Raw genomic sequence first — 16,509 nt, forward strand, 5'->3', positions numbered from 1 at the left:
GTGCCCTGGGATCCCCAAAGGACTTCTGAAGGCCTGGGAACCTGCATGTGCTAAATGAGTCCCTTGGCTCCAGCAGAATAGCATGGGCTGGGCAAGGCTGCCTAGGGTCAGAGCTTCTGGGGTGGGGGGAAGGGGGGCTTCCACCAATGGGCGGGGCGTTCTCCAAGGGGCGGGGCGTGAGCGTGCATCAGGGGCTATCTCTTGATGGACTCACCAAGGCATAGTGGCTGGGGGCGTGGCGGGATTGATAGGGGCGGGGCATCTCTGATGGGCAGGTACTTCCGGAGGGAGGGGCATTATTGAGGAGCGGGGGAGTGGGCGGGCATAAGGCATAACACACACCTGCTGGGGGTGGGGCGAGGCTGCCCGGGCCGGGGATTACCGGGACAGAACATCCGGAAGGGCGGGGCGTGGGCGGGCACGGGGACCTGTGTACCTCTGGACACCAGCAAACTGGTGAGGGAGAAGCTTTCCGAAGGGGCGGGGTGTGGGCGGGGCCTGACCTGCGGGGCCAGTCTGTCCATCACAGCCCAGCGCTCACCTGAGAAGCGATCTGCTGTGTTTCGGCAAACGGAGTTCTGTGCTGGTTCTGAGGGTTGGACCTGGGCTGGCTGCAGCTCAGGCGTGAATTCTGAGGTAAGGTTTGTGGCTCAGCTCCGGGGAGCCCGCGGGGCGGGTGGGGCGGGCCGAGCCACAGAGGCGAGCCCCCAGAGCTGTCGGGTTGCAGAGGGAGAGTGGAACCCAACCGCCTCGGACCCAAGCCTGCCGAGCCGCGCCGCACCGAGTCGAGCAGAGCAGCCCTCCCGAGGTTTCTCAGCCTTCGGGCCGCTTCGCCGCCACCTCTGTAGAGGGTTTTTTGGCTAGGATGGGGCTATTCCCAAGCCCCGTTTCTCTGGGCAGTTAGAATGTAAGCTAAATTGCCCCGTTCTGCTTTGGAGCGGCGCATTTGCACTGTCATTTGCTCTCATTTGTGACTCGAAACTCTGCCCTGGCTTGGCGCCGGCTCTTCCCAGCCCAGTCTGGAAACAGAGGTTACAGGAAGATGGGGCAGGCTGCTAGGTGCCCATCTCTATAAGGGACTCTAAGGGATGGTCCAGGTCAATCACGTTCTGTGCATCCTTTCTGGCATTCTCGCATCTGAAAAGGTGTTTTCAATCCAAGTGCATTTTTGCAAACTTCAATCTTCAGATACTGCCCTTAAAAATGAATGTATCTATTCAAATATTGAAGTTTCCTTCGTAAGTAAATATATCTTGATACTACAGAGAAGTTTGGACTGTGCTCAAAGAGTTATACAACTTATAAACAAATACATGTAATCCTGAACCACCTTGAAATTTCGGGATATCTCTCCTTAAATAGTAGGTAAAATGTGAGTTTTCAGAGTGGTTTATTGCCTGATATGAATAGGTTTCAGTGTAATTCCTGGCAAGTACTGCGATATTTCCATGCCCTAGTTTTTCATATGGGCAGAAAATAGTTTTAAAAATTTACTAATAAAATGACTTAATGTATATAATGGCTTTTAAATAACCGAAGCGTCCGATTATTATATGCCCTAGTGATGCTTTTGTGGTGTTTTCAGATTGAAAGCGAAGGCAAATGGGTGTTGGCGAGCACCCCATGGCAACAATTGCTTTGCTTCATTGGTCCAGCGTCAACTGTAACTTGGAAGCCACCTTTAGGTAAGAGGGTCTTGAAAAAGAAGCGATCCATTTCTTTCACGTAAAAAAAAGTGATCAGGTTTTTAAAAAATAGCCCCTTATATTTAAGGTATAATTTTTATATAAAACATTTCCAAAAAAAAACCATTTTAACAGGAATACAATATGACCAAGTGGCATTCCATAATGTAACTCATTATTTAAACTAAACAATAAATAAATGATCAAGAAAGTATTTCCAAGTAATACAAATCAATTTATCCTACATTCTAAAATATACTGACACACATAACTACAATGTTGTACTATATGAAGTTTGTTATTGGGAGGGTAGAGTTTTATGCTCATTAGTTTATGTGAGGAGAAAGAAAATTAACATATATTTTACTAAATTATTGGCATTAATATAATATTCCTTTTTAAGAGGTTTATTTACTCGTGTTGGCATTTTGCCTGCATTTATGTCTGTGTACCATGTGTGTGTCTGATGCATGTGTGGGTGCTGGCAATCGAACCTGGGGCCTCTGAGCCATCCTTCCAGCTCCTAACAACGTTAATTCTTTGTGATGATTCAGTAAACTGGCAGTTTAATGAATTGAGTAAATTGAACAATTCTTGTATGGACAATCAGCCTGAATATATAACACAATCGCTCTGGGTAGAGAACTATGAGGTCGTTATACAAAATCTGGCATTCGGATAAAGTCTTTATTTGTCTTCTTTCCTCTACTAGTAAAGTTTTATATTAGGGGTCGCCTTTCTGAATTTACTGAAACTTTAACGATTTTGTAGGCTACTACGTGAAACAGTTGTAGTCATACTGCTATGTGTGTCACCTACCTCCGGGCTTAGAATCCAGCCTCTACCCCTTCACACACACACACACACACACACACACACACACACAGAGAGAGAGAGAGAGAGAGACAGAGACAGAGACAGAGAGACAGAGAGAGACAGAGAGAGTTCAGTCAGACGGAGATACACAGAGTCGCTCTTTCTCTGATACTTGAGTTACAAGTTGTCCAGGGTTTTGTTTTCCATTGCAGTTTCTAAGCCTTAAAAATGACTTTTCCTTTTTTTCAGTGATTTTTGTAAGTCAGTCCTGCTTCTGGGATCCTACTTTATGTTGTGGTTAAGAAATGCTTCACACCACTCAGATCGAGTCTCAGGACAAATGTACTTTCACTGTAAATAAAGATTTCCGTGGATGTGAAGGTATGTTCAAACCTGATACTAAATTGGTATATACGTTCCTAACGTTGATAGGTGAAAGGAGAGCTAGCATTAATCAGAGTTAAGTTCAGAACCATTTCCTTACCATTATAAAGCCTCTCAAATAACTGTACATTTAATACTCTGGGTTCTTACATAAAACATGCAGAGAAAATTATAGTACTTTCTTGTATGTATCAATATATCTGGGCTTCAGCTGTTGGAGCTTGGTAGTGTCCCCAGGTAGTTAATACCTGCAGAGTCTTTCTGGGGAGAATAATTTCATTCTCGTGCTTTTCTTACTGACCACAGAGGAGCAGATATGTCCTCATGCAACCGCTCTGGCCCTGCTATTCCCACATTTCACAGAATTCATATGTGCAAGTTGTCACCTGAAATTCATACAAATCATTTGGTTTTCTCCTAGAATTGTGACATGACAAATGAAAGGAGTTGAGAAAAATTCTATCTAGTCTAGCAGTGCTTCTCGAGTGCGCACAGTACACCGATACTTAAAGTGCTCCACTCCTCCTAGCAGCTTTATGAGGACTCTGACCCCTGCTTTACGGATGAGAAACCAGGTTTAGAGTCACATGGTTACTACGTGGCATAGCTGAGGCCTTTCTGACAGATGCTTTTAGTTGTACTGTGTCCCATCTCTCCCAGGAGTTTAGCAGAATTTCAGTGTGGTCTTTGCTTTGTAGGATACAGTAAGATATGCAATTTAACCATGGAGAAAACAAAAACCAGGGTATATTTTGAATGCTTCCCCTTAGAGGCCCCTAGCCACTTCTCCCATCCACAAAGGCAGTCACATGCAGTTCTGTGTTTTCCTCTCATGCAGTTAACATGCTCCCCTCACATGTGATTAACCATTGTGTTCAGCCTTTGAGCACGGTTTTGAGAGTGGATTTGCGCTCTGTCCTCAGCACACGGTAGCATTTATCAGTGCATGGAAGCCTAAGATTGCTGTGGAAAGGGCGCTGGTTGGGTTACTGCCCTTTCCTTATATCAGTCTATACAGTTAGAGTATGGATGTTTGTGGGGTTCATATCAGTCTATACAGTTAGAGTACAGATGTTTGCTGGGTGCATATCAATCTATACAGTTAGAGTACGGATGTTTGTGGGGTGCATATCAGTCTATACAGTTATAGAGTACGAATGTTTGTGGGGTGCATATTAGTCTATACAGTTAGAGTATGGATGTTTGTGGGGTGCCGGACAAGAAACAATCAGCGTTTTCTGATGCTTACAGAATGAAGAGGAATCACTTCTCTGCCGTGAATAACGCTGTCCTCTCTTCACCAGTGGTGAAGCAGCCCAGACGTGGGCTCCGCCCTTCTTTCCTCCATGCTCACGTGCTCCCTGTTCTTCCAGACTGGGGGACTCTACCGCAGCACGTGATATTACACATCTTCCAGTATCTCCCTTTAATAGACCGAGCCCGTGCGTCTTCTGTGTGTAGGAGCTGGAATGAAGTGTTTCACGTTCCTGATCTCTGGAGGAAGTTTGAGTTTGTGCTGAACCGGTCAGCCACTTCCTATTTTAAGTCCACTCATCCTGATCTCATTCAGCAGATCATCAGGAAGCACGCTGCACACCTGCAGTATGTCAGCTTGAAGGTATGAAGCTGCGTGCGTGCGTGCATGCGTAAGATCCCTCTGTGTGTTTGAATCCTTACTTGGAGGCACTTGGTAAATACTCCAGCATTCTCTAGCTGTTGCACAGACTGAGATAGAGAGCCCGAGCTGTAATTAAATGACTTAAACTTCAGTTTTCTCCTTTGGCTATTATTATTAATACCCAGGTAATTATAAAGGCATGAAAGCATGAAGTGTTGCAAAGTTATTTTGCCATATCTCTGTTTCTCCCTCTGTAAGTCCAGGCATTCAGTAGGAAAATAACCATTTAAATTGATGAAAGGGATCAACAAGACTTGGTTATTAAATTCCATTAAATAATTGCATTTCCAGTGGTTCTGATACATTACCTTCAGGAAATTCAGACTAAAAATTGTCTTTGTAGGTTGATAGCAGTGCTGAGTCAGCGGAAGCTGCCTGTGATATTCTTTCTCAGCTGGTAAATTGCTCCATCCAGACCCTGGGATTGATTTCAACAGCCAAACCAAGCTTTATGAATGTGCCAAAGGTAAGACTCCTGTGCCCTTTGTGAGCTTCGGTAGACTTCTTTTTACATGATGTTTGTGTTCATGTGTGTGCAGGTGCACATTTGTGTGCATGCATGTGACTGTCAGAGAACGTGTCCTGTAAGGCTGGGTTTCTCATTGGCTTAGAGTTCACCAATTAGGCTAGCCCAGCTGGCCAAGCATGGATAATCAAAGAGGAAAGGTGAAGCCGCTTAGACGTTCCCGGCACTGTCTGTTGCGGGAACCACTGTCTTCAGGCCTCTCCCGTGTGTCCGCAGCGCCGCAGAGACATCTTAAACTGGTCACTGTCTGCTCCTACTGTCTTAGTTTAGAAGGTGCTCTGTCCAAGGCAATGTAAGGGAGAAATAGCCTACCCTGGCACTTCCAGGGCACAGCCCATGTGGTTGGGAAGCCGAGGAGCAGGAGCTTGAAGCCTCCAGCCACACGGCATCATTGTCAGGCAGCAGAGACTGCTGGTTGGATGCCGCCCTTCAGTGCCTACCCCCATTCTTATAGTCCTGGATCCCAAAAGGGTGCTGGCCACAGCCGGCGAGCCTTCTCACCTCAGCTGACGTAATCAGGGTAGTCCTGGGACAGTGAGGGGGCTCAGTGGGTAAAGGTGCTTCCGCACCTGGTCTGAGAATTCAAAGTTGAGCCCCAGAATCCATATGGTGGCAGGAGAGAACCAGCTCCTGTCCTTTGACCTGCACATATGAGTAATAGTGTATGCACGTGCATGAACTTAGACAGATAAGTAAGTAAATAAATAATAAGATAATCCCAAAGGCTCCGATGTGACTCTGGAGTCTCTTGAGTTGACAACCAGCACCAACCGTAAGGCCAACCACATTTCATCTTCTTCGCATCATTGTTAGTAGTGTAAGCCATCTCAGTGATGGGCTCAGCCTGATTCCTGGGCTCGCCTCACACTCACCCTTTTGAAAGCATGAGAGACCATCTGTGTTGTTCACCACCAGGAACCCAGGTGAAAGTAGTGTTCGCTTTGTAACTAGCTCTTCGTTACGGCCGTTGATAAAAATCGCCTGGCGGAAGTCTCCTACAGTGGAGGCAGGGATAGCAGCATCCTCCCACCTGTAAACTGGGTCGTGGCTCTCTCAGCCAGGCTTTCTGCTGGCCTGTTGTCGTTTTAGGAGGTAGGCTGGAAAAAATTGGGTCATTTGGGGATTTAGAATAATATAAGTAATCAGATGAAAGCTGACTAGTGTTCAAGAGTCACTTCCTTGTTTATAGCCCACAGGCTCAAGCTGACCTGATGCATCTTAGGTTCTAAAGCTAAGGCTGCCGGTGCCCATCAGCCTCCAGGGCCAGCATCTGGGTTTGCTATGCCGTTACCCGGCAGATGCCAGGCACTAGGTGGAAAAAACAGATGACATTAAGGGAATTTAGACATAATGAGTATAGCAAGTGGGATTATGAGGAAACCTGTGCTGTGCCACTTCAGTGTCCTGCAAGACGAACACAACTAATTCAGAGTTGATTAAAGGGAAAAAAACAACTTTATATTTCTTGAAAAAGAGATAAAGTTCTGTAATAATTTAGTAGCACCCTAGCCCTCTACTGTGTGAAACCACTTTTAATTAGTGTAAAGCCACGTGTTTACACATTTATAACCAATGTAGTCATCCTAACAGGGCCAGAAGAACCTTTAATACAACCTAGATGGAGTTTGTGGAAGGGAAAAGGGTCTTGCCTTGGATTTGCTTTCCATACTTTCCGACTTGGCCAGGAATAATGAATCTGAAAATGTGTGGAATTCTGCCTACATTGAGGTCAAATTATTAATAAGCTTTATTTTGTAATTCTTCAAAAATGTAACTGCCTAATTTACTTCATTTAAATCTACTAGGAAAAGAACATAAGATTATGACATCCATTCATCCTTTGAAAAGTATTTATTGACTGCTATGTTGCAGACACTATCTTAGGTCTGGAAATATAGAAGTGAATGAAATAGGGGAAAGTGTATTTTTCCTGGGAGGAGGTAGGAAGAACCCAAAGAATTCTAGGCTTTGAGGGCTCTACAGAGCTGCCTCAACTCCCCAGTTTCATCTGTGAGCCTTACCGCTGTTTCCTGTAGCTCCCATGCCACACAGAGTTATGTTTCAGGTCTTTTCAACCTTTAATACTGCAAACGATTTATTCTTCACTTGAGAAACATAGAGAAACAGACTTTGCACTGATCTTGGCTGGTGGTCCGTAGTTAGCTGATCCCTGTTCTAGAAAATAGATTGACTATAACCTTTTAATACTGGACATCAAATTCTTAAGGTTGAAAACAGCTAAGACATCCTTTAGGAGATATTTGAGATTTCTCCTTTCCCATCGTTCCGTTTTCAAACCTACACCATGAACAAGATAGTTTTCCCCCAGAGATTCAAGGTTGGCTTTGCATATGCATGTCATTCAGTGTAATGCAACACATAAAATGGGTTTAGAAATGGAAATCATGTGATCCTCTCCACTAGACACACGAGGCTTTTCACAGAGTTAAACAGCCCAGCATTCCTCTAAAGTCAGATAGGAATGTCCACCCAACCACTCTTAATTCAATATGATGCATGAAATCCTAGCTAGAGCGCTATCATTAGAGAAATAAATAAGAGGAACACAGATGGGAAAGGAGGAGGACGATTACTCAACACTTGCAGACTTGAGTCTGTACTTACAAGGTTCCTAGAGAGGTCACCAGAGAAATCCTAAACTCCAGCAAAGTAACAAGATACAAAGTCAGCATAGAAAAGTCTGTAGCCTTTCTATATATTAATAATGAAACTGCCAAGAAAGAAGAAAATCCCATTTATAGTACCCCCCAGAAGATCCCCAAAACTCAGAATTAAGCCTAACTGTGGAGAAAGGTAGTAGAAGACCTATGCAATGCAAACCTTAAGATGTCAAAGGGAGAAATTAAACAAGATGGAGAAATTTTATGGCAGGATTAATCGTGTAGAAAATGACTGCATTGGCCAGAGTGGTTTACAGATCCAGCAGTCTCCATCAGAACTGCACTGCAGTCTTCACAGAGATAGAGAAAACAGTTCTGCTGTTGATACGGAAGCACAAAGAGACCCTCATTGCCGCAGCAATTCTAAGCAGAAAGAGCAACGTGCAAGTACGAAAGCTGGTCTGGAGTTATAGCGCAGAGCCAGAGTCACAGAAACTAGGCTTGGAACGGTCACACAAACAGACATACAAGCCAGTGTTATAGAATATAAAACCTGGAAATGAGATCAAACAGGTACAGCACCTGGTTTTCTACTCAAGTCCAAAGCATGCACGGGGAAAAAAAAATGCAGCATCTTCAGCAAATGTTGGTTGGAAACTGGATGTAGAAGAATGAAACTAGATCCTCATCTCTTACCCTGTAGAGAAGTCATTGGAATAGCATGTAAGGCCTAAAACTGAGCTCAGACAGCTACAGCCACCTAATCCCCTACCAAAGGCAAGAACACATACTTAACAAATTACTGTATAATCCAGTTATGCTACTGGTAAACTACCTCAACTCAAGCTACACAGAGATGCATGCATAGCCATGTTTGCTGATTTACTGCTCACAGTAATTAAGAAGTCGAGGAAGCCTAGATGTCCATCAATAGACAATGGATGAAGCATAGTACACACACAGTAGAATTTTTTTTCACCTTGAAGATATGCAAAATCATGGTATTTTCAGGAAAAATATGGAAGTGGAGATGAAGATGTTAGCTGAAATCGATCAAACTCAGAACAACAAATATTGCATGCTTTCTTTCATGTGCAGATTCTGTGTGTCCAGTGTGTGTGTGTGTGTGTGTGTGTGTGTGTGTGTGTGTGTGTGTGTGTGTTTGAGGTTATGAAAGTAGAAAGAGAACCACAGAAGAGGGAAGCGGGGAGAGAGAAAGACAAACGAAATCCAGATGACTAGAGCAGGAGTATTTGGAGGGATGAGGGGACCAGAGAGAGATGGTCGGGAGGACAGGGAAAGGCAGAGAGAAGTGGGTGGATAGGAGGAAAGCATAGAGACAAATGAGCGTGAAAATGCTGGAATGAAATCCATACTTCGTATACTAACTTGAAATTTTATTTAAAAGGAAAATAGGAATGTCTTCTAATGGTTAGTAATAACACAAAAACATCGTCATAGTTTTACTGTATTTTTAGCACCTAAGAATTTGTTTTTTGATGCTACTTGTTTGAAACTATGAGTTTTAAATAACATTTTCATAATTTTTTCTTATTGGCATGCAAGTCTCACTTTGTGTCAGCGCTTACGGTTGTGTTTGTCAACTCAAAGTCATTGTCATCAGTTAAGACGGAAGATGCGCCAGTGGACGATCCCCCGCTGAAGATTCTTGTGGCCAACAATAGTGACACTCTGCGACTCCTAAAAATGAGTAGCTGTCCTCATGTTTCATCTGATGGTACGTTGTACTTTTTTATATAAATTGATTGATGGTTTTTATTATAGTAACAACAGATCACTTATTGAAAAGTACATGCCTTTGAAACATAATTTTTAAGAATTTTATCAAAAGCAATCTTCAAATTAGATGCAAGTTGCTTCTTCAGAGAATATTTTCCCCTTGGATATGTGTTAATCTTGTCTAAATTAGTGACCAATTTCTGACAATTTCATGCATGTACATAATATATTTTGGTCATGTTCACGCCTGTTACCTTCTCTTGTTCCTCCTTCCCCGGTCAGGGCCCCTCTTCTTCACAGCCAGCTCTGCTTCTAATTAATTTATTCTCCATTTTGTTGACCCTCTGTGTTATTAGGATTACTTTCATGAGCTTGGGCTGGGATTATTGGAGCATGGGCCATTTACCAGTGGCAACACAATGGGAGAAATCTCCTCCCCTAGCAACAGCAGATAAAGCTCTCGCAGAGGGGTGGGACCTCCCTCAGCAGCCTCTTCCCACCCGTGATGCCGTGTTGGTGGGTGTCTTCAGTGGCTGTGAGCCCACGAGTGCAGCAAACAGTGTCCCGTCCACGGGATACTGTCCCGTTCTCTGTCTCTCGCATCCTTCCCACCCGTCTCTTCCGCAGTCTTTCCTGAGTCTGGGCCAGCGAGTTATATAGATGCTCTCTTAGGACTGAGCACTCAGAAGTCACTTGTATTTTCATCTCTTACCAATTAAAGTCCCTGCAGCCACTGCTGTCCACTACAAAATGGAGCTTCTCTGACAACAGCTAAGCAGCACTTACCCATGAGCGTAAGGCAGATACAGAGAGGTCAGTCTGATGGGCATAGTGCGCCTACTTAGCGGAATGACGATAGAAGCTTCCGTGTCAGGGCCTTTGAACAGGTTTACAGTACCAAGCATGAGTTCTCTTCCGTGGAGTGGTCCTCAGATTCAACGAGAAAGCTATTCCCGTGACAGTCATGGCACTGTTGCAGCGGTGGGCCCTTGTTGTCCAGCGGAGGCTGGCAGCACATGGGATTCTAGCTGAGGAAGACTCCCCTGGCAGCCTTGGTAGCACTTGGAAGCATTGTGAGAGCTAGCCCGCAGGGAGTTTCCTGCTCGGTTTCAGCTGGATGTGTCTACACCCTGCAGCAGAGCGTGCGTCCGTCATCTGGTGTGTGTTTCACTTGTTTTGAAGTTTTTGTTGTAGATGCGTTTATTCCAAGGTGTGCCATGTCGGGTGGGGCAATTGTGAATGGATTGTTTTCCAGATTTCTCCCTCAGCACATGTGTTATTGGAATGTAGAAAAATGCAGTGATTTTTGCGTGTTCGTTTTGCACCCTGCCACCCTTTGCCGGTGCACAGCAGTTCTCAAGGTTTTCCGGGAGAGTCTTATGTAGAGAAGCGTGTCGTCTGCAAGTTCTTTATTTCCTTTCCTGTTGTCTGGGGCTCTGTTGCTGTGATGAAACACTGTGGCCAAAAGCAGCCTGGGGAAGAGAGGGTTTATTTCGTCTTCTAACTTGCAGTCCATCATTCAGAGAAATCAGGACAGGAACCTGGAGGCATGGAGTGATACAAGGCCATAAAGGAAAGAGGAGTACTGCTTACTGCCTGGCTTCCTGTGGCTGCCCAGCCTGCTTTTTAATACATCCCAGGGCTGCCTGCCAAAGGCTGACACCACCCACAATAGGCTTGGCATTCTGATATCAATCACTAATTAAGAAAATTCACCCCAGGCCATCTGGTGGGGACATTTTCTCAATTCAGATTCCCTCTTCCCAGATGACTCTAGTGTCAAGTTAACATAAAACCAGCCAACTCCCTTATTTATATCCCTGTCCTTTGCTTCTCTCGGCTTGGTGCTCTAAGGCTTCTGTTACTGTAGTAAGGAAGAGCGGAGGGAGTGAACAGCCCTGATTTGTTCCTCGTTTTAGTCAGAATGTTTTGGAATTTTCTCCTGCTCGTATAATGTCGGTTGTAGGTTCATCATAGATAGCTTTTATTATGTTGAGATACATTTTCATCATAGATGACAGCCTTTATTGTGTTGAGATACATTCCTTCTGCTCCCACTTTCTTCAAGGCTTTTATCATGAAGGAATGTGGCATTTTGTCAAAAACCCTTTTCTGCTTCTATCGAGAAAGTCATGTGATTTCTGTCTTTAAGACTGCTTATGTGATGTCTTACATTTACTGATTGGCATACATTGAATGTTCCTTGTAACTGTAGAAAAAAGCCAGCCTCATCATGCTGAATGTCCTTTTTAATATGCTCCTATATTTTATTTGCAAGCATTTTTAAGCATGTGTGTGCATGTCTGTGCATGTGTGTGCATGTCTGTGCATATGTATGTGTGCTTATCTTTTAGAGTGCTGGGGCACATAGGCTGTGGCCCATGCATAGAAATCAGCAATTCATCTTCACCATCCAACTTGTTTGAGACACGGTATCTTGTTTGCTACTGTAGACACCAGGTCAGCTGACCCAGGACCTTCTGGGAATTCTGCATCCCCATCTTCCGTCTTGTTGTAGGTGTGCTAAGATTGCAGAAATGCTTCCACATGCAGCTTTACATGGGCTCTGGGGATCCAAACTCAGCTATTCCTGCTAGTACAGCAAATTCATTAACCACTAAGATTTGCGAGTATTTGGTTGGGATTTTTGGCATGTATCTTCATCAGGAAGATTGGTCTGTCTTAATTTTTTTTAATTCATGCCCCAGAGTAGTAGGTCTTATCATGGCATTTTCATGTATATATTGTGTTGTTATTCTGTATGCCTGCCTGCCTCCTCCCCCCTTACTGGCTCTCTTCTCGCCCCCTTTGCTTTCTCATCACAGGTATCCCATCACTCTCGGTTTCCCCATTGTTCTTCCCTGCCACAGCCCCTTTCATGCATGGTAGGCTCTTTTCAGCTGACCCAAGCTCAGGTCATCCGGGAAGAAAGAACCTCAATTGAGAAAGTGCCTCCATCAGACTGGCATGTACACAAGTCTGGGGACATTTTCTTAATTAAGAATTGATGTGGGCCCAGTCCCCCGTGAGTAGTGCCGCCCCTGTGCAGGTAATCCTGCGCTATGGAAAAGCAAGCCGAGTAAGCCGAAGAAACAAACCTGTGAGTGGCATTCCTCCATCATCTTGACTTCAGTTTCTGCCTCCAGGTTCCTGTCCTGGCTTCCATCAAGAAGGACTATGGTCTAGGTGTCTAAGCCAAATAACCCTTTCCTCTTCATCTTGATTTTGGTCAGTGTTTTATCGCAGCCACAAGAGGAAACTAGGACATATTGAGCTTTCACGCCTTACATGTATGTGTGTGCGTATGTATATATGCATGTGTGTGTACGTGCACATGCACTCATGTGTTTGTGAATTTAAATATAAACTTGGAGTATGTTAGGAAGTGTGACATTTATCTTTGTGAATCTGCCTTATTTTGTTTAACATAGTAATCTCCAGTTGATTCATTTTGCTGAAAGTGTCATAGTTCCATTCTTATGGCTCAGTAGAAATCGTTACACGTATGAAGCATGTTTTCTTTACCCACTCATCTGTTGCTGGACTCCTAGGCTGTTTCCCCGTCTCAGCTCATGTGAATAATGGCTCAGTCAACATGGTTGCCCAAGTGTCTCTGCTGTGCTGAATTAGCCTTTCAGGTATCCCTAAGATGGTTAGAGAGAGTCTTATCTTAGTTCCAGGTTTGGCTCTTTGGGAACCTCCGCACCGATCCCCGTAGTGGCTGCTCTGGTTTGCATATCCCTCCCCCAGCCCTGTGTAAGGGTTTGGGGAAAATTTTAATTAACCTGCACACATATAATGATGTATGTTAGTGGCCATTTTCTCAACCATCATTAGTTACCTGTGGTACTAAAATAACTAATAGAAAATTTAAGTTGAGATCATCTGTTTTAGTATCAGTGTGATTCTTTGTCCTTAACGATTTCCTCCATTTCCCTCAGGGATCCTCTGTGTGGCAGACCACTGTCTGGGCCTCCGAGAACTGGCAATGAATTACTACATTCTGAGCGACGAGCTTCTCCTTGCGCTGTCACGTGAGACTCACGTGAACCTCGAGCATCTCCGAATAGATGTTGTTGGTGAAAACCCTGGGCAGATCCAGTTCCACTCTATTAAGAGACACAGTTGGGACGCGCTGATGAAACACTCTCCGGGGGTCAGTGTTGTCATGTACTTCTTCTTGTATGAAGAGGAGCTGGAGACATTCTTCCAAGAAGAGACCCCCGTCACTCACGTTTACTTCGGGCGCTCAGTGAGCAGAGCCATCCTAGGCCGGATAGGTCTGCACTGCCCACGGCTGGTTGAGTTAGTGGTGTGTGCCAGTGGCCTTCAGCCCCTGGACAGTGAACTTATCGGCATTGCTGAACACTGTCGAAACCTGACAGCCTTGGGCCTGAGCGAGTGTGAGGTCAGCTGCAGCGCATTCGTCGAGTTTGTACGACTGTGTGGCCGAAGGCTCACCCAGCTGTCAATCATGGAGGAGGTTCTGGTCCCTGATGACAAGTACACCCCAGACGAAGTTCACGCTGAAGTCTCTAAGCACCTGGGAAGAGTGTGGTTCCCAGATGTGATGCCTATCTGGTAACCAGCTGCCAAAGTTTCCGAATTTTCTGTTAGTAGGATTAGCTGTTGTCTGTCCATGTAAATGTAATTTTTGAGATGAACCACTGAACTGTGTTAGGTTAAATATTTGCTATTTGCCAACTCTCTTTATTGGTTGCTGCAGAATCATTTGAAAACAATATATCAACTTTAAATAGCCAGAAGTCTTTGTCAGTAGGACACAGGCACTGTGTGTTAATTAGAGGGTTGGTAGGGTAGACTACAGGTGTCCAAGGCTGAGAGAGACTTCGGTTTTTCAGTCTTTGGAGGCATATTTTAGCTTACTAAGAAACTTATATTAAATTTATAATTAATATTTAATTACAATTTATAGTATTAGATCTCTTTAAGTTATGTATTTTTATGTTACAACCTCATGTTATTTTAATTTCATCTGTTTCATTTGGTATCAATATGTTTTACAAATGCATACTGTTAAAAAATCAAGGTACCATTATAGAGGTGTTTGTCATTGTACTTAAAATTTTTTTAGCATTTTGTGATTTATTAGTAAACAACTTTGATTTCTAGAGTATCTTAAATTCATTTTTAGATTAACTTGGAAGGTAATTAGCATTATGTTAAAATCCAGTAATACTAATTCATTTCATAAAGTACAACAAATAGAAGATACTGTGATTATTAATTGAATACACGGTGTGGGTTCAGAGGTAAGTTTTGCAGGATGTGTTTGGAAATCAGTGTTTACTGGCCTGCTGCTGTTACTCTGGGACTGCGCCATGTCCTTTGCACATGTGGCCTGTCATCTGATTAGTAACACTGGTGACGTCCTTCTCCAGCTTGTCCTTAGGATGAAGGTGTCGTCTGAGCAGTTGCCTGGGTGCTCGGTGCCATTTCCTGCCACTGTGCCCGCCCTTTGCCCGCTTTTCCCTTTCTCTGTCCCTCCAGCTGTTCTGTGTCTGCTACCAGAGGCATTTCTCCATCTCTCTACCCGCCCCGCTGTGCTCCCCCAGGTCTCTCTTTCCCCTGTGGCACCTTCCCAGCTCCTGGGTCAGACCCTTCACTCACACCCTGAGTACTCTGCTCTCCTTTGTAATGCCCGCTGCTGTGCTGTGTATGGTCTGCTTATCTCATTATGACCTGTGTACTTCATTGTACCGTAAACTCCATGGTGCAAGATCATTGCTATGTGTGTGAGTGTGTGTGTGTGTGTGTGTGTGTGTGTGTGTGTGTGTGTTTACAGTTATTATTAGAAGTCAGCTTTCAAAGAGAAACATGCTTATTATTTTTCAGTTTTGAGTCCATTTCATTATCAAAATGTGAGTATCCTTACCTATTAAGCAATTAGGATGCACTATAGTTTGTAAATAGTTTGGAAAGTAGACTGCCCTTCCTCATTCATTGTCCTGATGACAGGTGACAGCTGTGCACAGCATTATCTTGCTGAGGCAACAGCAAGTGAGGTCATAGATTTATCTACTCAGTATTTCCATTACCCTGACCCTAGATCCATCATTGTGAAACCATTTCTCTTATGCCTGTGGTGTCGTTACCCTGATTAGATTTCAAGTTTTCAATTACGGCACACCTTTCTGGGTCTTAGGTATAGATGATATGATCTGCAATACTAAGAACTCTGACCTCGAGAAAGGTTTTAGTATTGTTACCCAAGACAACATACAGTTCTAAGAGTGAGGAACACATAGGCGACTGTAAGGATTGTTGGAGGATTTGGGGAACTTTCAGATAATTTTGTGGGCAAAAGCAAATGGAGAGAGAGGAGAGAAGAATCCTTCTGTATGTCAAACCAACCAACCAAACAAACAAAAACCTGGATTGTCACTTTTTTTTTCCTTTTCCTTGCTGTGATCCTTGCAGGCCTCATTTGCTTTGTGCACAGTATCGGGGGATGAATCAGGAGGGTTGGCAGACATTATAAAGTGCATCTGCATTGCCATAATTCCCCCTAAGTATGACAAATGTCCTCTTAAAAGATACCCTTCTGTGGCCCTAACCTCTTAAATTGGCTGGTGACCTTGCTGTTCCCTTAAATTAATTTTCTACAACTAAAAGCATTTTCAAAATAAAAATCCTTTTATTCATATTAACTTACACTTATCAAACCTGGCAATGTCTGGCACCACATTTTTGAGGTGTCTATTATAATAGCTTTTATGAAGAAAAAGCAAAGTTACTTAGTATTCTTTGTCTTGTCATTGGAACTTTAAATCAGAACCCATGAGCAGCTCTGATATAATGCACTAGAGGGCGCTGTATTCTAGTTCTTCCTAGGAAAGATGTTCTTCCTCTGGAGTTGGTATTTCTATAAAATGCCTGGCAGGCAGAAGGTAGTGTGCCATGCTGCTCTGGACATTCTCCCGCCCTATTCCAGTCAATCAGCTTGGTTTTGAGAGTGCTAGTCATATTTCACTGTGTTTCACCTTCTAAGCACCAGTCCAGACAGAATGTTGATTATTTGGAAGACTGAGCAAAAAC

At 43.9% G+C, this 16,509-nt stretch overlaps 1 protein-coding gene across 2 annotated transcripts; it reads left to right on the forward strand.

Annotated features, from left to right (window-relative positions):
• Positions 1-505: 505 nt before the first annotated feature.
• Positions 506-14,584, forward strand: LOC125409005 (F-box/LRR-repeat protein 21). 2 transcript variants are annotated; one of them, XM_087896630.1, is made up of 6 exons: positions 506-636; positions 1,586-1,685; positions 4,137-4,503; positions 4,907-5,029; positions 9,277-9,448; positions 13,392-14,584. In XM_087896630.1, exons 2-6 carry the CDS (start codon positions 1,603-1,605, stop codon positions 14,033-14,035), a joined length of 1,389 nt encoding a protein of 462 aa, XP_087752756.1. In that variant the 5' UTR covers positions 506-636; positions 1,586-1,602; the 3' UTR covers positions 14,036-14,584. The 2 variants fall into 2 exon arrangements, with proteins under 2 accessions (XP_087752756.1, XP_085555736.2); XM_085699610.2 differs by lacking the exons at positions 506-636; positions 1,586-1,685 and adding an exon at positions 2,746-2,882.
• Positions 14,585-16,509: the final 1,925 nt, after the last annotated feature.

Source organism: Myodes glareolus, chromosome 14 (assembly GCF_982192425.1).
Source record: "Myodes glareolus chromosome 14, mMyoGla1.1, whole genome shotgun sequence".
NCBI lineage: Eukaryota > Metazoa > Chordata > Mammalia > Rodentia > Cricetidae > Myodes > Myodes glareolus.